We start from the raw sequence: 20,775 nt of genomic DNA, 5'->3' as shown, positions 1-20,775 counted from the left end.
GCCTGCCTTTGTGTGAACCTCTGGCTCTCAGGAGGAAGGAAGAACGGAAAGGTTTGGGGTGGGGGGGTGGGAGAAAGTGTGGGGTGCAGAAGGCAGGGGGTGGGGGCTTGGGGGCAGGAGGAGGATACCCCACCCACCCCCTCCTCTTGGGTTGTATTTTATTACAAAGGCACATGAGAAAAATTGTTTTTTCCAGTTTGGATTTTAGTTTTTAAACTCAGATGAAATGGTACCCTCAGGAAAGCATGTGGCTCTGACCTCTTCTTGAGACTGTGGGGAGGGGAGGTTAGATTCCCCCCCCCTTTCTGCCCCTATCTTCCAACTAGGAATGCTTCCTCCGCAGATATGAAGTTGTTGAACTCTTGATTCCCATTTGAACACTCCCCATCTACCTCCCCCCTCTCTGTGACTTTTCAGCCCCAATTTGCTGGGGCTGAGATCAAGAAAGTCCATTTTCTTTGTGGGGGGGGGGACCGAAGTGGAAGTAAAGGAGCTCCCTCCCCACGCATGCACCATGTTTCTTCTAATGGGATGTGGAAGTGATAGCTGACAATGTGGAGTGGGGTTCAAGAAGGCAATCCAAACTATTAAGGAGCGTAATATCGGAACAAGTTTCCCCCCCCCAAGTGGAAAGGGGACGACGACGACAAAGAAGTTGCCTTCAGCCGCACAGAGAATAACCATGGGCTGTGCTCCCAGCATCCATATCTCAGACAGCAGGGTGGTCTACCACAGCAACAAAGAGCCTGAGGACTCGAACTCATCGCAGCAGCAACAAGGCCACCCTGTCCCTGGGTTATTCATTAAATCCTCCAACACCTCCACATACAAGTTAAGGACGAACCCCTCCAAGAAGGACAAGCGTGACCACAGCCGGAGCATGGAAGTAGAGACTCAGGCCAGCAGATCCAGCATTAAGGTAATTACAAACAAACAAACAAACAGAGGCATTTTGGGGAATGGGGGTGTTTGGAGAGCCACTGGAACCATTTAGATGTGGCCGCTTTATTGACATACCAGGCAAGACACCAGACCCTAGTGAGTTGGTTTTAGACTGCCTAGTCGGTGGATGACCTGTTTGTGGGATTCTTCCATGGAAGAGGCACATGTACAGCCCCTTGCAACAAACTGAAATAGGCGTTTCAGATTTTTATCCTTTCCCTCCCTCTTTGGCTTTTGTGGGCCTGGGGTAGACGAGAGAAGTTCAGCGTACGTGTCAAATGATATTGCTTGGGAATGCACGTGAACACTCTTGGGCCTGTGTTTGCCAGTCGGCCAGGGTATGAGGGGATACTGATTGGTGTAAGCCCCCAGCAGTCTCACTGGTTAGCTCTGATCCCACAACATCCCCTTCTGATTTCTGAAGTTTGTTTGCATAAGCTAAAGTTTATTTTAAGCCCCCTTTCTAAGCAGAAGCAGAGCTGATAGAAATGTTGGCATGAGGCTGTGATTTACAGAAAGAATCATGACTCGTTGGCCTTGTGAGCACCTTCGGTAAGGATTTGTGGGTGTTGGTTTTGAGAACGGGAACAGAATATGCAAGAAAATGATTAATGGAAGGGGGAGGGGGAAGAATACAGTTGTAAGTCAAAGTAAATTTAAGAGGTTGAGGGAATTTGTATGAAGATGTGACTAGCAAATTTATAGGATGTTGATCTGATGGAGAAAAATCTCATTTGGTGACAAGACACACACCTATTGTAAGATGTTCCAAACAAACCAAGCAAATGTGTTTACAATTAAGATATCCAAAGCCAGGCTGGGAGAGAGATTGTCCCACAAGAACCAAAAGGCAAACCCCAAAGTATTAGGGATAAGGAATTCCATCAAGAAAATATAAAAAGATCAAAATGCCAATGATGATGACAGCCCCCAAGCAAGGATTTACTGTCTAATCCACAACCCACTTAGATTGTAGTGTAGGAGCATTAAATAAATGGTTGCGCACCTATCTGAGACATAAGACAAAGCATTTTGGGTAGGACTGAATTACATACAATTGATTTAGCTGCGATTTTATCTTAACCGTTCTCTAAGATACTTAAGGTGACATAGACAGGGCTTCCTCCCTTATTTTAGCCACACAACACTCTTGCAAGGTAGACTGGTGGTGGAGAGTGCCCTCAAGTCAGAGTTGACTTATGGCAACCCCTGGTGGGGTTTTCATGGCAAGAGACTAACAGAGATGGTTTGCCATTGCCTGCCTCTGCAACCCTGGTCTTTGTTGGAGGTCTCCCATCGAATTACTAACCAATGCTAACCCTGCTTAGCTTCTGAGATCCGATGAGATCAAGTTCACCTGTGCTATCCAGGTCAGGGTGTAAGGTAGATTAGACAGAGAGAATGTTTTGCTCAGGTGGTCAAGGGCCTTTCTGCTAGGGCTAATGCCATTATAAGCAAATGGTCCCAGGTTCAATCCCTGGCAGTGGCAATTTAAAAATACCTCTGGTAGCCGGTGTTAAGAAAGACCCTTCTGTGCCTTGAGGCATTGGATAAATGTTGCAAATCATAGTGGATGAAGCTAACTGAACAAGACGGATGGCGTGTCTTGGTATGAAGTATTTTTAGTTAGGATTTGAATTCAGGACTCCAAACGCAGCCCTTTGTCTTCCGCACCACACTGGATCTAATATGTAGATGAAAATGTAGTCAGCTTACTTATTTTGTGTTGTTATTGCATAGAGGTTTTAGGGTATTCTGCAAAAATGCACCTGCAATAAAACAAAAATGGTGTGTGTATGTGTGTGTGTGTACAGGGGCAGTCTCTGATCTAGGCTGCAGTCGTAAACATTCCTCCCAGGTAGTAAGCCTTACTGAAGTCTGTGCTGCTTTACTGGGCATAGGATTGGTGAAGCGGGCTGTGATTCTTTGCAAATGGGCTCATGTGGAAGAAAGTGCCGTCAAAATCATAGTGCATTTACTGTGAGTGAATTTCAAGTAAGTCAGTAACACTCATGTTTACTTGGGCGTAAACCCCAGTAAGCACAAGGTTTTTTTTGCATTTCCATAAATGTGCATAGGATTCAGTCGCACTGGCATTAGAGCCAGATGAAGGTTTGTCAGAATGCAGCCTGTGGTGCCTGCATTCTAAATCCAAGAAGCAAAGAACAGCGGCAAAAAAAGAGTTCTCAGACTTGCACGATCTGTAAATTTTTTATATATGCCACTTAGCAGCAATCTCTTATGACGTCATAACAGACAAATAATTCAGCGGGGTGTAAGTGACTTGCTTATTTTTAGTAGTTTTAATAAGCTTTCAAATATATATGAAGAAATAGGAAAATACAATGTCTGGCAAAAGGAGGAACTGATAAAGGAAAGACTAGGAGGTTGGGGATGCGTTATACATTCTCCAAAGAGGACTCAATCTGGACCCATCTCTGAGCATCCTTGTGCAGTTATGGGACCGAGAAATGGCAAAAGGCAGGTTAGGTATCCTAATGATACTCTGAAATGGGTTAAGGTAGAAACTTTGCTTCTTATAATTTCCCTAGTCAGAAAGTCACACAGACTTAAAGACAGAATTTATGAAGATCAAATGGCAAGGCCTGAAATCTTACACATTCTTAAAATCCTTCATGTCCCTAACAATGCAATCTTATGCTGAGTTACTCCAGTCTAAGCCTACTGATCTTAAGGGGCTTAGACTGGAGTAACTCTGCAAAGGATTGCACTGTAAATGCAGTAAAACTCGAAGGCAAATCGCCATTGGATTTCAAGATACCTGAATAGTTATTTCCATTGCTTGCTAGGCTGAAGATATCTGAACTGATTTCAAACAAATTTATCTTACATTGGCAATCTTATTAAGGCATCTTGGAAGTAGATCATATGAGTTTCACTTGATTAACAAATTGATTTAAGGCTGCCTAGGACATAAACACTAGCTGTGAAAGGGAGGCACACTTTTTTTGTTTGAATGATGATGCCCATATGTGCTACAGAAGGGGGCCGTCTGAGACCTTGTTCTCATTGGCTTCAGTCCCTGGTGTTTTCACCTGGAGGGTCTTGGGCTGCAGGCAGGTGTTGCAAGGTCTCCACTTGCCACCCTGAGGAGGTGCTGCCAGTCAGAGCTTCATAGATACGTATGCAGTTGCAGCTACTAGCTCAGACGTCATCTTTTCTCTCCAGACCTGGTTATCATTTAAACCAGAATTTCATCCGCTGTTGTCATAACCATCACTAGAGTGAATAGAATAATAACCTTTTGTAAAAGAAAAAAATGTTGGATAAGCAGATAAATCCCCAATCCAGCACAAGTGGGAGTTTTGAACACACTACGAGGGCTGTTCCGTCTGCACATGTGGCAAGCCCTCCTGTCTTGAACAGGATTTTCAGTGCATGTAAACAGCACGTATGATTGCAGCCAAGCCACGAAAGCACCATGACTTGGCATTAAAAGCTGACAAACTGGTACAATAAATCTAGCCATAAAATAGGATGTATACATAAATAACATATTGTAAACCAGGCACTGAGACTTATTCTTTATCTAATAATTTAGCGTGTCTGTCTGTCTGTGTGTGTTGTCAGATAATCCTTGCTTGGCCATATGGTGGATAATTGCTTTGGGGGGGGGATTGTTTTTAAATTCACGATGCCGTTACCATCAGACTGTATATCATGTAGTCTCTTCCCCTTAAAATCTCAAGATATTAACTGTTCAAAATAGCTTTTTAAAAAGATTTGTGTCCAAAGTTTAGCAGGTGGAAGAACATTTAGGTTATGTCTACAGTCAGTCAAATGTACTAAAGCGGAGGGGAAAAGTATACTAATTTTTCATATATAATGTTTAGAATTCACTGTCGCAAGGTGTGGGGCTGGCTATTGTTGTAGGTACATGGAGCTAAACAGAACTTCCTTGTTTAGAGGCACTATACCTCTCCGTAGCAGCTGCTCAGGATGAATGGGCAAGCGCTATGCTTGCCTTCATATTCTGCATGTGAGCTTCTGGGATGCATTTTATGGCTGTTACTGGAAACAGAGTGCTTGGTAGGATTTAGTCTAATCCAGTAGGATACTTTTAAAATGACAAAACTGAGGCTATCGTACTTTGGTCACATCATGAGAAGACAAGACTCACGGGAAAAGTCAATAATGACAGGAAAAGTGGAAGGCAGTAGTAAAAGAGGAAGACCCAAAATGAGATGGCTTGACTCAGTAAAGAACCAGTTTGCAAGGTCTGAGCAAGTCTGTTAACTATAGGACGTTTGGGAGGTCTTTCATTCATAGGGTCACCATAGGTCGAAGTCGACTTGACGGCACCTCTCTCTGTCTCTCTCTTATTTGTAAGCCAAAAGGCAAGGCACCTTGAAGCGGTCAACCATTTGCCCTAACAAACAGGCCCTGATGAAGCACTGAGCTCCAGAGGTTCACTGCTTCTGAATGTGGGTGTTTGTTTTATGACTGGTAGCCCCTGATAAATGCTTCCTCTGTGAATTCATCTAAGCTTCTTTTAAAGGCATTTTTACACGTGACCATCCAGTGGCAGAGAATTCTGCAGACCCCTAATAATGCTGCAGCATAGATTTCCCCCCCCCCCCCATTCTCTAGAAACCATTTTACTTTCTTTAGAGCGCTCTTTGATCCTTTAATGCATTCAAATATCCATCTAATTTTTTTTAAAAAGTGAACGAGGTTTTGACGTGCTGATTTATAATCTGACCCATTATGTCACAAAATGGGGCTTACTCTCTGGGAGAGGGAACGGCTTTCAAAATTCATATTCATCCGTCGACATGATAAACGTCGTTCTTTGACGGTGTTGTCGAATAAATGTTTGTTAGTGCAGATGTGCTGCCACTAGACCATCTCCCCTGAATTGATGGTGCGCTCTCTTCAAAACACCTGCGTGGGAAGGATTTTCTTTGCAGAAGTTCTCCCACATGGGTGATTTCTCTTTCCACCCTTTTCTCTCTTTTGCCTTGCCGACTGCAGCAGTTGCTCTGAACCCTCCTCACCCTTCTCCCCTCCTGTTTTTCCAGTGACGTCAAACCTCTTGCACAAAGCTTTGGCTCCCACTGAGTCAGTCCTTTCCCACCACAAGACATTCTGAATGCTCTTGGTTGCTACTGTTGTACGATCCTTAGGCCAAAATGCTGTGCTATAAGGGATGAGCGCTTTTTGTTAGATTTTGGGTTGACCGTGGCACGGACAGGAGGTTTTTCCTCCCTCTCTGTTGACATGAAGTAAACGTTTTAAAATTTATTCTTTTGGATGAGTACCATTGACTTGTACCCCCGCCCCCCTTTTTAATGTTTGAGTTGTGTCAAGGCAGTCAGTCCCAAATTATGTGTTGGGAAAGAGTTGCTAGTGAACCATGAGAGAGAAATTAATTAAATAAAGGCTCCTTCTGGGCCCAGAAATCTTGCCCATAACGTAAGCTGCCTGCTATGTCTCTGCACCATTCATTCCTTTGTCCAAATTTTTTTCAGCTTGGGGAGGTGGATAGTTTTGCTGCATCCTTACATGATAGGGTTGCCAGCCTCCAGGTGGTGGCTGGAGATCTCCCAGAATTACAGCTGATCTCCAGGTGACAAAGATCAGTTCCCCTGGAGAAAATGGCTGCTTTGGAGGGTGCACTCTCTGGCATTATACCATTCGGAGGCCCCTCCCCTTGCCAAACCCCACCCTCTCCAGGCTCCACCCCCAAAATCTCCACGAATTTCCCAGCCTGAACCTGGCAACCCTATTACATGAAGTGTAATTGGGCCAGTCAATCACGCCCATTACAGAGATGCAGAAGAATTACTTAGCTCAAGCAGAGGTTGACTGTTGTGTCCCTGAATGAGTCACCATTTTCTGTTTGCCTGCTTTTAATCAGGAGCCGCGCCTAGATCAGTGATTTATGCAGAGTCCAGGGGGTTGAGCTCCTAACAGGGAAAATTAATTCCAACCCCCGCACTAAAAGGAGGTTAAGATTGAGGTGTGCTTCAAAATGTTTAATTCAGGGGTGGGGGTGAGGAATATTTCAGTAATCCAGATGCATTAAGAGGAGAACGATGAGGCTCAAGTCTTGGCATACAGAGGTTTAGAGTTACAGACAGGCCTGGTGCATCTGTTGTTAATACCCAGAATGAATTCCACCTTCTTTCCAACTTTGTCCCACCAAAAGGGCTGAAGTGGCTGTGCTTAGAAATGTTGTGAGATGAGATGGAATTTGGTCCTAGCCAAGTCAATGTTACGCTTCTTGGGGGTCCGATGGATAGAGGCAGACCAGGTTGATCGGCAAGACACAGGCAGAAAGTGTGTGGTGGAGGGGAGAGGCTGGGAAATACGGTAGGGTTGCCGGCCTCCGGGAGGGGCCTGGAAATCTCTTGACATTACAACTGATCTCCAGGCTATGCAGATTAGTCCCCCTGGATTAAGTGGCTGCTGTGGAGGGTGGACAGTGGACTGTATGGCATTATACCCTTCTGATGCCCCTCCCTTCACCAGACTCCACCCCCCAAATCTCCAGGAATTTCCGAACCCAGAGTTGGAGACCCAAACGCAGAGAGGGGTTAGTTGTGCGGCTGTGATTTCAGCACCAAAAAGGGAGAGCTGACCCTCAGTGAGGAGAAGCTTGTTTAGGACTCCCTCAGTGAAATTTGGATTAGGATTTGCTTGCAAAGTAGTTAGACCTAATAATGCAAGTTTTTTTCATGCCCAGGCAGTCTTTTGTCCTTGATGTTTGTAAAATATGCTAATTATTGGGATCCTTGGGTAAATCTGCTCAGGGGGCTGGCGAGACAGATTTAATACAGTTAACATTTTTTCACCGGAATTTTTAGAGTGGTTTTAATTGTCTTTATTGGCGCCTGTTTGGTATCTTTTTTGTAAGTCAACCCATTAGGAGAAAGGCAGACTATCAGTATTTTAAGTAAGTGAATAGGTGTAGGCAGAGTTTCATGTACAACTTTCTTTCTGTTTACACACACAAACAAACACTAAAATGTTGTCCATATTGTTTTTTTGTTCCTCAAGGATGTAGTCTGATGGAAAAACATGAATTAAGACCCCGAAATATGATAACTGATCTCTTGATGTATGAAAGAATGAGGACTGGAAGCTTCTGCTTGCTATCCTAAATGTATTTACTAAAGAGTAACAACCTGATCCTATTCCTGTTTACTCAGAAGTAATTGCTATGGTGTCCAATAAGTGACTAGCGGTGCCATCTTAAACAGAATTATACCCTTCTAAGTCTTGTGTGGAGCTGTGGCTCAGTGGCAGAGTTCCTGACTTGCATGCAGAAGGTGACAGGTTCAGTTCTTGGAATCTCCAGTTTAAAAAGGATCGGGTAGGAGTAGGGTTGCCAGCTCCAATCTGGGAAATTTTTGGAGATCTGGTAGGTGAGGCCTGGAGATGGCATGGTTTGGGGAGGAAAAGTACCTCAGCATGATATATTTCCATGGAATCCCCCCTCCAAAGCAACCAGTGGGAGACCAGTGAGGTGGGGATGTAAGAGGGTATCCACCAATGTTGGCATGATATCACTTCTGGGAAAGCCAAAGTGATGCTACCTCTCTCTAGGAATTGCTAGAAACTTTATATTAAAATTACAGAGTTTTTAGTGATTTCTAGAGAAGACTGACATAACCTCTGGGGAAAACCATAGAGCTTCCGGCGATTCCTAGAAAGGTTTGATGAGACTTCTGGGTCCATGGTGAACCTAATGTCCCCCCCACCCCGCGAGTACATTGAAGTCAATGAGCTTACAAGAGTGCAACTGCTTAGAATAGCACTGTTCCAAGTGTAAGATGCAGAATGGCTGCCTAAATCCCAGTGAATTCAGATTGCAGCCCTGTGTAATTGAGGAAAAGTCCCATTCAATTCAGTGGTTTTTACTTCTGAGTAAATGTGCAAAAGACTACACTGTGTATGCTTGCCAGGTCCCCTGGAGCCAAACCCGGGGGATGGGAAAGTTTATGGGGGCTGTGGGAGGGGGGCTTACCTTGTGTGTGTGCAAAGTGCGCTGCAGAGCTCTTCCTTGTTGCACCGAGAAGAGAAGGCCCCTATGCAGGACTGATTTGCTGAACTCTGGAGCTCCTGGGCTGATTCCTCACACTCCCCCTGCCCCCTGCTGTCCAGGTGAGTGGTGGGAGGGTGGAAGCTGAGAGCGGGGATCCCCCACTCCCACTGGGGAGACTGGTATCTCTACTCATACCCGCATGATAGACATATTTGTTTTGAAATAAGGTTCTTGTATTATGCACACTTTCTAGACAGTAATTCCCATTGAAGTTGGTGGCATTTACCTTTGAGGTCGGCCTTGGTTAGTAATTGAATGGGAGACCACCAACGAAGACCAGGGTTGCAGAGGCAGGCAATGGCAAACCACCTCTGATAGTCTATTGCCAAGAAAACCCCACCAGAGGTCGCCATAAGTCAGATATGACTTGAGGGCACTACATACACACAGAAGTGTGTATAGGATCGGTAGGCAACTTTCACTTTATTGGAACTAAGCAGTCATTCAGATGCTTAATTGACAGTGTCTTATAAGCTAAAGTACTTTGACTGGAAGCAGTTTACTTTGGCCTAATCAAAGACTTAGGCTACTCACAATGAACGAATGCTACAGAATTGGACCCGTTTACAACATCAGCACTGTGTATTCTATTTATACTCCCACTATGTTGAGATTTGCTTTCCCAGCCAAAAATAAAAAGCAGCGGAGAAGATGGTCGTGACTGGAAAAATCAGTGTGCATTCCACACATGATGGAAAGCCTCATATAAATAAAACAGAAGAGCAAAATGATTTTGGCCTACTTCTTTTGAAAATAAAGCACCAGTTTGGGCATTAGTGGTAATACTGTTATTACTTTTGTATGTGCATACATATGTGCCCACCATGTATGGAGTTGTTTCTCCCCCTAAAATATAAAGCATGAACCAGTCAGTTGTGAAGATGTGTTAAAATGTCTTGAATGAATTGCTTTCAGTGCTTATGTGGCATCACTTATCACTTAGTTGTTTGTTGCCAGATAACTCTTTTCCTCATGACATCTTAGATCTGCCTGGGTCATATGGAGTAATACAATTTGCTCTGTAAAGAACGCTAGAAGCATCTTTGGTCCTATATTTTCAGGTAGGTAGCCGGGTTGGTTGGCAGCTGAAGAGCAAGATCCAGGTCCAATAACAATAATAATATTTGATTTATATACCGCCCTTTGGGACAACTTAACACCCACTCTGAGCAGTTTACAAAGTATGTTGTTATTATCCCCACAACAATCACCCTGTGAGGTAGGTGAGGTTGAGAGAGCTCTGAAAGAGCTGTGACTGACCCAAGGTTACCCAGCTGGCTTCAAGCGGAAGAGTGAGGAATCAAACCTGGTTCTCCAGATTAGAGTCCTGCCGCTCTTAACCACTACACCAAACTGGCACTATACCAATTAGATGACCAGAGTATGAGCTTTGGAAATCTAGTTGGTCTTTAAGGTGCTATTGGATCAGATCTTGCTCTTTGATCCTGTATTTGTCACTTAAAGTAGCAAAGGCAGCAGCCTTGAAGACATTAACTTGGTAGTAAACCCTGTTAAAATGGGTGAGGGTTAGTTCTAAGGGAGGATGCGTCACACTGAAAGCCAAGCTACAAGTGACGAATTACACTTGCCTGGCAAGTAAACAGACTCACGTGTATTCCTCCCTGTTCACTTGCCATTCCAGTGGAGTGCAAGTGAATGGCAAGGGAACAGGGAAGAATATACGCAGTCTGCTCACTTGCCCGGCAAGTGTAATTCATCACTTGTAGCTTGGCTCTGGGTTGCACGTGCAATAAATACGTGGCTTTTTTCAGTGATGGAGCAGTGGAGTGCCATGGCCTTTTCCTCCTATCCTGTCTGCGCTACTATTCTGCCTTTGGTGTGCGTTAAGAGCTCCTGTGCCTTTGAATTGCGTGAGTGGCAGGCATTTAACCTGCTGCTTTTCCCACCTGGGCTGTATTCTTTGAAAAGCTACCCTCCTTGCCCAAGCGAGGAGAAGGATGAGTGTGCAGAGCGCTACTGTCACAAAGGCCCTTCATCCTGCACTGATGAGTTTTCTACACTGTTTTTCTAGAGCGATGGGAACTGCAGGGGGCGGGGTATGGGCCTCCTCTGAGTCAAAGGTTTACTTGTTCCCTATTACCCTCTCTTCTCCTTTTGATGATCACTCTCCTGCCATTGCTGACGAAGCAATTCAAGAAATGGTGGCAGACTGACTGTGCCCGAGAAATAGATGGATGTTTTATTATAGGGTTCTTACTCTAATTTTAAAAAAAGACAATAGGCTCCCAAGTTTAGGGCAATTAAAACACTCCATAGCAAAGGGAAGCAAAAGCAAGACATCCCATCCACTTGTGGCTGCCATGGTAGCCTTCACGTCCTCTTGCAGATCAGCTAGTGGAACTGGCAGGGCTTAACGAGGAACGCTTGAGCAGATCGGGAATAGAAGCAGGGAACCTATTGTGTGGATTCATAACATAAGAAGAACCTGGCTGGGCCAGACCAGCAGTCCAGCATCTTGTCTCGCACAGTGGCCAACCAGTTATTCTAGAGAGCGTAGAAAAGGGCTTCCCCCAGCATTGCCTCCTAGCATTAGTATTCAGAGGCTTTTTGCCTTTAAACATGGAAGTTCCCTTTAGTTACCATGGCTAGTAGCTGCTGCCCTCCATGAATTTAACTAATCCCTTTTAAAAGCCTTCTGTGCTTATGGACATTCACTACATCTTCTGGCTGTGAATCCTACATTTTAATCACCCTTTGAGTAATCAAGTACATCCTTTCCTCTGTCCTGAATCTACTGCCCATCAACTTAATTGCGTGTGTCTGAGTTCTAATATTTTGGGGAACGGGAGAAAAAGTTCGTTCTGTCCAATCACTCTCCCAATATATAATTTTATAAACCTCTTACCATGTTCACCCTCAACGATCATTTTTATAAACTGTAAAGACATTTGATAATATGAAGCTACCTTCTCCTGTATTAGACAATTGGTCCGTCTGGCTTAGTACTGACTATTGCAGTTGACAGGGACCCCAGATGGAGAAGCGTCTTTTGCAATATCTGCAACTTAACGTCCTTTAACTGGAGATACAAGAAATGACTTCTGGTACCTTTGTGCATGCAAAATACCCTCCTATTAAGGTCTGTTTTGGAGTTTGCACTCCAAATTTACTTAAAGCAGGGCTTAAACCCCAATTTCCTATATACCCTGTACCAGGGTTTTTTTCCAGCTGGAATGCAGTGGAACAGAGTTCCGGAACCTCTTGAAAATGGTCACATGGCTGGTGGCCCCGCCCCCTGATCTCCAGACAGAGGGGAGTTTAGATTGCCCTCCGCGCCAGCGTGGAGGGCAATCTAAACTCCCCTCTGTCTGGAGATCAGGGGGCGGGGCCACCAGCCATGTGACCATTTTCTCTGAGGACAACCCACTGAGTTCCCAGAAAAAAGCCCTGCCCTGTACATCATTTCTGAAACCAATTCTAGCCTGAAGGTTTCCCTGTCTCCATCTTCCACTGAAATCAACTGATTTATTTTGCCTCTAGCTTGTTCCATTTCAGAAAAAAAATGTTACAGCCGCCAAGGTTCATAAATTATGACAATATGAACTTTGCAGGATGGGACATAATTAAATAGCAGTGCTTCCGATGTACACATTCTTCCAGATCTTCTTTTCTCTCCTGTGGGCTGAACTTTTGGCCTGAAATTAAACTCCCAGGCTGCTTTTCTCCCCCCCCCCCTTGTAAAATCTGTAAATATATCACTCAACATTATTTGAAAGCTTAATGTTTTATAAGCCAGAAGCTATGGTTTCCAATTGTTTACCTTCCATTTCTAACGAGAGGGGGTATATAAAGAGCAATCCCCCCCCCTTCTCAAACTCCTCTGTTTCAAACAAACCCCCAAAGTAAAGCAGTCCGGTGATTAAGAACACAACATTTACTAGATTACAGTATTTTTTAAAAAAGCTGTTGGCATGCCTGGCCGAATGTCGCCATTTGTGACCTAAAAAAAAAAAAGTAAAATTAATTTTGTAATGCTTCCATGCCTTGTTTGTCTGAAAGCAGTTTTTCTTGCCATAGATGAGCAGCTGTATATATGCCTGAAGAATGGGATTTTTTTTTAAAAAAAGGCTCTTGTGCTGAAGAGATGGTGCACATATAAACTGAATATTTATTGCATATTTCTTCCCAGGAACTCAAGGCAATGCTTACGGATCTCCCCTTCATTTTATCCTCACAAGAGAGAGTGACTCATGGATACCCAGTGAGCAGAAAGCGGATTTGGTCCTCTGGGACCCAGTCCGAAGTTCAGACTGCTATACCATGGTGTTGTTTTGCAATAAAATTGATAATGCAAAGGGATGGCCACAGTTCAGTGCAGATCTAGGTGTGCTTACGCCTTCTGAATATAATGGACTTACAATCACACCTGTCCTGGCGGTGGAGTCACATGTGTGCACACCCAACTGAGATCACCCATGTTTTTTTCTGGTTCTTGTACAGAGTTTGATCTTTGAGCCTCAGTTTTGCATGTCTAGTTTGCATGCCGAGTGAAATGGATTCGGTGTTAGGCGGCCTCTGAAAAGCATTCGTTATGTTTCAGCTGGTTTATATATGATGACTGATTGGATCTCATAGAACTGATTGCTTCTTGTTCATGCAGATATGAAGCTGCTTTATGCTGAATCAGACTATTGGTCCACCAAGGTCAGTGTGGTCTAGATTGGCAGTGGCTCTCCCAGGTCTCAGGCGGTGGTCTTTCCCATCACCTGCTACCTCATCTTTTTAGCTGGTGTTGCCAGGGATTGAACCTGGGACCTTCTGCATGCAAAGCAGAGGCTCTTCCACTGAGCCACAGCCTCTCCCCAAATGTCAATGTCAGGGTCACTTTTACAAGAGTGTTTTGCAATTGTTTTTGAGCTTTCACAGGACTTCATTTCCCAGTTTTTCTCCAACCATTCACTCCCATAGCTTCCCTCTGATTTGGTCTGTTCTTTCCAACACCTGGTCTGTTATGATCTTTCTGCAAAGATCGTGCTCTAAATTGGGTTTGCCCAACATGTGGATGAGAAGTTGCAGATTTCTACACCTCCCCACCCATAGCACTGCCATTTCCTCTCCCCCCTGTCACAGGGTAATAGAGGAAAGAATGGAGAATCCCTCAGTATGGATACCCTGTTGTCGCTATGAATGCCTTTGCATTCACAGCAGCCAAGAGTGCATAACAGAGAAATTGTTTCCCTGTGGAAGAAGGACGGGTCTAAGTTTTGGTTGCCCACAGCCCTGGCCTGGTCTGGGCAGGGGCCTCTTTGTACCAGCCACTACCCTGCCTAAAGCACTGCATGTCCACACCTTAATAATGATTCCTAAAGGGTTGCGGTCAAGCCGCTCATGCGAAAAGAACATGAAGTGTCTTAACCTTGAAATTACTTCCATTTCTTCATTCAGATCTGTTTCCTGAACTAATCCGTGCAAAGAAAACACAGGTTCTCTCTGTGAATAAAACTGAATGATGTTCCCTTTCCCTCAAGTGTGTTTTCCAGGTCATGTATTGGCCATACCTTTGTATTTATTTTGTAACTGAAATCTTTCAAAAAGGCTCAGTTTGTAGATGAACTCTTAAGAATCTTACAATGCAACCCTAAACAGAGTTGTCCTTCTAAACCCATTGACTTTAGGCCAAACTAGATGCCGCTGCCATTTTAAAGTAATTTAGAAATGCTATGAGCACAGAGCACCCTCAGGGGTGAGGACAAGAGTGTATCTCAGCCAGGCCTGATCCGGGGTCATTGTGACATTTTTAAATGACTTTAAAATGGTGGTGTTGGTGTTGTGATGGCCACGAGAATGCTGTCATGTCTCATTTTGCCCAGAAATAGTCTTAAAAGGGTGTCTCTGCTTAGGATTCCACAGCCAGTCCTTAAAGTCTTGCCTTTCAAATCATTTTTAAAAGATAAGTTAATGCAACAGATGGAGTAGATTTCAGAAACTTACCTCTTCAACAAGGCACCTTGGCTCAGAGAAGATTTTTTTGTTTTTAAAGGGACTGCGTATAATAGTGGTAATTGTTGTAAATTTATATTTATTTAATGAAGTTGTACCCTGCATGCTCAGTATAAGTATTCTGAAGGCACCTTTTCAGCATTGTGATACAATACCATGAAATGTGAAAAAAGAATAAAATCAGCAGCATACCAATATAAAATCAGAAGTAAAACCGTTAAGCAAGCAGTTAGCGGATAGGAATAAAAACATTCACACGGTAAGCTGACAGCGTTCCATTTAAATTTTTCAGTCAATGCAGCGTTTGTAACAGTGGAGATAAAAACAACCCAAAACAGAGGAAGCAGAGAGAGATTAACAGAGGGGAAAAAATCTACTTAGAAATCAGAAAGAAAGCAATTCATTTAAAAGCATTTTTCAGGGTGCTGAAACAACAACAGGTGGCAACAGGTGAATTTTTCTGGGGAGGCACTTAAGAAGCTTTTGCATTATGTTAGATAAATAAGACCACCTGGCGGTTCTGATGGGGCAGCACGCAGTGGCCGACTGGCAGGATGTCGTGGGAGAAGGCAGTGCTTCAAATATGGCCACTGACTGGGTAGGACTTTATAGGTAACAGCCAGCACTTTTAATTGTGCTTGGGAACAGTGAGTTGTCCACTGTAGGTTTGACATGAAGATGGTTTGAAGCAAAAGGACAGATGTAGAAATGAATTTTGTATGAGGCTAAGGTCACCTGGCTTCTATTTTCTGTTGTAATTCAGCCCTTCCGTCAGTGTGTTGTATAAAATCTCCTTTCCCTACTGCTGGATTTCGGTAATATTGAGAACAACAACCATGACTCTACCACTGAGCCATGGCCTCTACCCAAATCAGACACTTGCAGAAGAGGCACTGCTCAGAGAGCTAAACTATCAGAGATGAATTACACGAGGATGCTTACGTAAAGGGAGTTGCAATGTTAGCCGGGAAGCTGAGTTTTAAAAGACAGATCGGAAGGCTTTGTCAATTTCTCCTCTCTACAGAGCCAGCAAAGATGGCTTCTCAGAAGGTTTGTTTATTTCCTCTGCCTCTGGCAGGTTCTGTCAGTTTCACATCCCTTTGTAGGAGGGGAAGAAGAAATAAACAAATCCTTTGAGGAGCCATCTTTGCTGGCTCTGTAGAGAGGAGAAATTGACAAAGCCTTTCAATCTGTCTTTTAAAACTCAACTTCCCAGTTAAAATTGCGCGATTCCCTTCACGTGCACATCCTCGTGTAATTCATCTTTTGTAGTTTAGCTCTAAGACTTCCTTGCGTATCTGATCCCTTTTTCATTCTTTTACTCTATTTTTTCAGCCTTCTGCCACATTACAAGCAGTCCATCCTTAACCTTTTGAAACTGAAGGCCATAGCCAAAGCAGGATAGGCAAAGTAGTGATACTAAGATGGCATGCACTCTAAAGGTGCTTTGTAAGATAATTCACAGGATAACGGGGTACAAGAGGCTTTTAAAAGAAATGCCAACTATTGTCAAATTGTCCAGTTCCCACGTTGTAGATGGGTGCTGCCAGGGCAGGGTCAACACAGAGTACTGATTCATCCTCTCTCTATCGTCCGCATTTTTTGCACGATATTTCACGACGTTCTGGGAGCTGGTAAGCAGTGTGAAAAGGGCCATAGTATAGTTTCTGGCATTCCTGCTACCCATCTAGCATTCTGCTAGGAATTTTACCCATATCATGCTGAAGTTAGCCTGGGGGAAAACCTCCCCTTGTAGTCTGAAGCACATTTACTAGGGAGTGAGTCTCATGGAACAGAATGGGATTTACTTCTGATTAAGCTTACATTGCATGCCTGGGAACATGGTCTGAAGAGTGTAAGAGGCAGTAACTCAGGGGAGTTCTTATTTATTTAAAGGAGGTGTTCATTGGAAGAAGACAATTTTTTTTTTTGGAGTATGGCAAATGTTAGTTGAAGAAGAATTCCTAGATGCTAAAATGCGTATTGATGCATGTTCCTGGCCGCCAGGTTATAGACATTCTTATTGGTTTATATAAGCATTTATACCATGCTTTAGCATTGCGGTTGGGATGTGAATCCATACTCTGCTAGTTCGAATCCCACTACTGTCCCGAGCTCAGCAAGTTGCCTTGGGTGAGCCACTCCTCTCAGCCCAGCTCCCCAGCTGTATTATGGAGATAATAACAACACTGACTTTGTTCACCATTCTGAGTGGGGCACTAATCTGTCTAGAAGAGTGGTATATAAGCATAGTTTTGTTGCAGTTATTACACCACATTGGGGGACTCGATGTGGCTTACAAAATAGATGCAAAAATACCATTCGAACAAACATGCATATATGCATGCCGATCCAGGGCTGGTGGTGGCGACAGTAACCTAGCCTTTTAAAGGTTGCAGGCTAAAGACCTGGGGGCCTTTTAGCTCTTGCCTCTGGCCACACCCAGGCTAAATACCTGCAGCAGAGGAGAAACAGCCCTGATCTAATTCAGCCAGCAAAGATGTTCCCAGCCTCCCTCCCTGAGAGAAGATCCTCTGGCTACAGCTGGCTAAATACCTGCACTGAAAGAGATACAAAAGCCGAGCCCAGATCTCACTTGGTTGGCAAAGACGTCCCCAGCTTCCCCCTCCCGTTTTGAAGAAACTTCCTTATTTTGCCCCCCTTCATTTCTTTAAAGTCCATGTCTGTAATTGGGGCAGCCCCACTGACTGAGAATTCAGCTGACTGTGGCAGTCTGTTCTCTTCTTAAAACAGGAACGAAAAAGAAAAGCACACAGTTGAGTAGAATAAAACTCAAGTTATCTGCTGGTTACAGATTTTTCCATAACAGTTTGTGTGTCACCAGTGCAAGCCTTTCCCTCAGTGTAGGCTGAGGTCAGCGACATTAAACATGACTTCTGTTGGGTATTAGACAACTGCCTTGGACAGACTTTCCAAAGGCTATCATAATGAGTGTTTGCAATATCCGTCTGCTGCTATTCTTACAGTCGCATGAATGGCAGAAGTGTGGGACGGATGCCTGTTGTGCGAACTACTTTGTGCATTTATCTGTTGAAGGGAGTGGGGGAGAGACTGGTGCACTGCCTTTCAGTTGTAACCTTCATGGATCATATTTGCACTACTTTGCTGGCACCAGGGACGCCTCACCAGGGCTGACTTTTAGGGCTGAGTATTTTGGTGTTGTTTTGTTTAAATGCAAAACATTCTTTCCGCAGAGAATATTGTGATTCATACCATATGAATCATGCCCTTACTGTCTGATTTGACAAAACGAAGGCTTAACATTTTATATACATTGTATATTCACTGCTCTCCAAAGCGGAGAAAAGAACAACCTGGGGCCACTGTTTTTCTTGGTAGAGGAGAGAATTGAGAATTAGACTGCCTGCAGATGTGTCTTCAAATATGATGCTCCCCCCCCTGCTCCTCTAAGGGCACTGGTACAGCCTCTGGAGTCAACCCTGTCTCCCCCTCCATGCTCCAGGCAGGCTGTTTTGTTTTTGACTTTCCCTCTATCTTTCTGGCTCTCATCACATCTCTCCTGTTTGTCCCAACTCCTGCTCAAGCATGTCAGGAATGTCTTGTCCTGGTGACCGGCAACCACCAGTGGCTGTTGTAGACATCTCCCCTATCCATCAGAAGCCATGGCGCAGATGTTTTGAGCTACCCGTAGAAACAGACAGAACACATGCATGCCGCTACCTATTGGACTTTTAAAAAAACTAAAGCTCTTCAGTGTGCTGGCTTCCTGCACCCAATGCCGTCATTCATGACAAATAGCAAGTTTCAACTGGTGCAAAACACTTCCTCATCGGTATGAGTCATTGGGAGTGTATTACATGAGTGCTCCAGTGTCTTCACAGGACTGCAAAGAAGCACAGGGGAGGCTTCTTGGTGGCTGGTCCTCAATGCTGGGGGGTTCTCTAGGAGATTTGTTTGAACCTGAGCTTGTGTGTCTGAAGAGGGTAGGAGCTTTGAGGCCTGATTTTATGAGGAGTTAGGCATGCTTCGGATCATTAATTTCAGTGGGCTTAGGCGCACCTAACTTCATAGGACTGGGCTGGTGTGCTGATGAGCATATGTGCCCGCCAAGTTTTTCAGAAAATGGGCAGGGCTTGTTTTTTGGCTGCTCACATTCCAATGAAAGGGTTTTTTTGTTGGAGGATCAGGACTGGTAATTAGTGATTCCATTCCCCCTTCAGGCTTCCTTCTTCCCAGGAGGTGAAGGAGGTATTCTGTTTGGCTCTGCCTCTTGTGGCAGCCATTTTGGGTTTGGCTCCGCCTCCTTTGGTAGCCATTTTTGGGTGGCGCTCACCTCCCCCTCTCAAAATCCCAAAGGTGTCCACAGGCTCAAAATAACTGGGGACTCCTGACTTAGTGATTAGTACTAACTGCGTTGTTTAACTTTGAGTAAGGTCCCAAATGTACAATGAAATCAGAGCTGAGCCTGCTGAGCTAAGCACTGTCTTTGGGGGTCATATATAGGGAGGGAGACATCTGTAGTGCTGTGCAGATGACCCATTCATGTGTCAACTCACTGCATGGGGAGAAAGAGTGAGGACAAACACACTGTCCCCACTGCCTCACCTCTACACAACTGCCAAGCTGTCTGTAAAGGAAGTGCCCGTGCGTATGTCCTCCCGTGAACAGTGGCTCTGCTTTCCAAACATTGCTGATCATGAGGGGGTGGGGTGTATGCAGGTAGTTCCTTTGTGCATTTGTGCTGTGCAGATGACTTAGCCATTGTACAGAAGTGGGTGTCTCCTGTCCCTCCCCACAGGTGAGTCAACACTAGAGATGGGCATGAACCAGAAAAAAACCAAACCACGTGGTTCGTGGTTCATCACGTTTCATGAACCACAAACCATGAACTTTCACGAACCTGCCCCGGTTCATGAATCGGTTAGTTTTTGGTTTGTGAAAATGTCACTTCCGGGCCAGCAAATCACCACTTCAGGGTTAGCAGAAGGTCACTTCTGGGTCAGCAGGAGGTCTGCAGGAAGTCCATCCCCTGTTGCCTAGGCAACTGATTGATCAGCACCAGGCTGTCTGCAGTGATGAACTGAAAAACGAACCAAACGAACCAGCCTAAAATTCATGGCGGCTCGTCAGAAATGGGATCTGACAAACCGCTGGTTCACGAACCACGAACCAACCTGGTTCGATTCGAATTTTGGTTCGTATTTAGGCTCGTGCCCATCTCTAGTCAACACGTATAATGGTCGTCTGCATAGGCTAGTGAGACCCAATTTTCTGCTGAAAAGCAGAGAGGCTGGGGAGTTGGGGAAATACTGCCTTAACCATGGCTTGCTCAGTGTAGATGCAATATTTAACCGTGGGCAATGCAAAACCTGTCCACATTTTCATATTCTAGTTTGCAGCCGGATCTTCAACTGAATGTTTAATCACGGCAAAGGAAAATGAAGGATAGCAAAGCACCATGTCTGCTGGATCCATGATCTAGCACGGATTGTTGTGAAGCTAATGGAGTGAGTTTAGTCTAGCTGCTCCTCTGGGGCAATCATATCCCTTTCAGAAGTAAGTCAAGTAATTGCATTTTGTGTCTGCAGAAACATTTTGTCCCTAGAAATGATGATGCCTTCATTAGTCCTGTACTGTTCAGCAGAGCTTAAAAAAAATTCAAGAATGTTAACTTTTGAGTGATGTTGGAACAGTCAAGGCCACTGATGGGTTGTGTCTGCTTGGTAAAAGATAATAAGCGACTGTGCAAGGACTCCCATCAATTTGTTTGTCTGGAAATGCATGGAATGGGTCTAAAGGAGAACTTTCCCTTGAAATGC

General features: G+C 44.4%; 1 protein-coding gene across 1 annotated transcript in view; it reads left to right on the top strand.

Moving 5' to 3' along the window:
* Positions 1 to 213: 213 nt before the first annotated feature.
* The window catches only part of PDE8A (phosphodiesterase 8A), a 120,639-nt gene continuing 100,077 nt past the window's right edge, over positions 214 to 20,775 (top strand). Inside the window, exon 1 of the mRNA XM_055002786.1 lies at positions 214 to 919. Within this exon, the coding sequence (XP_054858761.1) occupies positions 683 to 919 (237 nt within the window). The 5' untranslated portion in view covers positions 214 to 682. The remainder of the gene's footprint in view (positions 920 to 20,775) is intronic.

Source organism: Eublepharis macularius, chromosome 18 (assembly GCF_028583425.1).
Source record: "Eublepharis macularius isolate TG4126 chromosome 18, MPM_Emac_v1.0, whole genome shotgun sequence".
In the NCBI taxonomy this organism is placed as follows: Eukaryota; Metazoa; Chordata; class Lepidosauria; order Squamata; family Eublepharidae; genus Eublepharis; species Eublepharis macularius.
The sequence above is the reverse complement of the archived record's forward strand: the minus strand, read 5'-3'. Positions and strand labels throughout refer to the sequence as shown.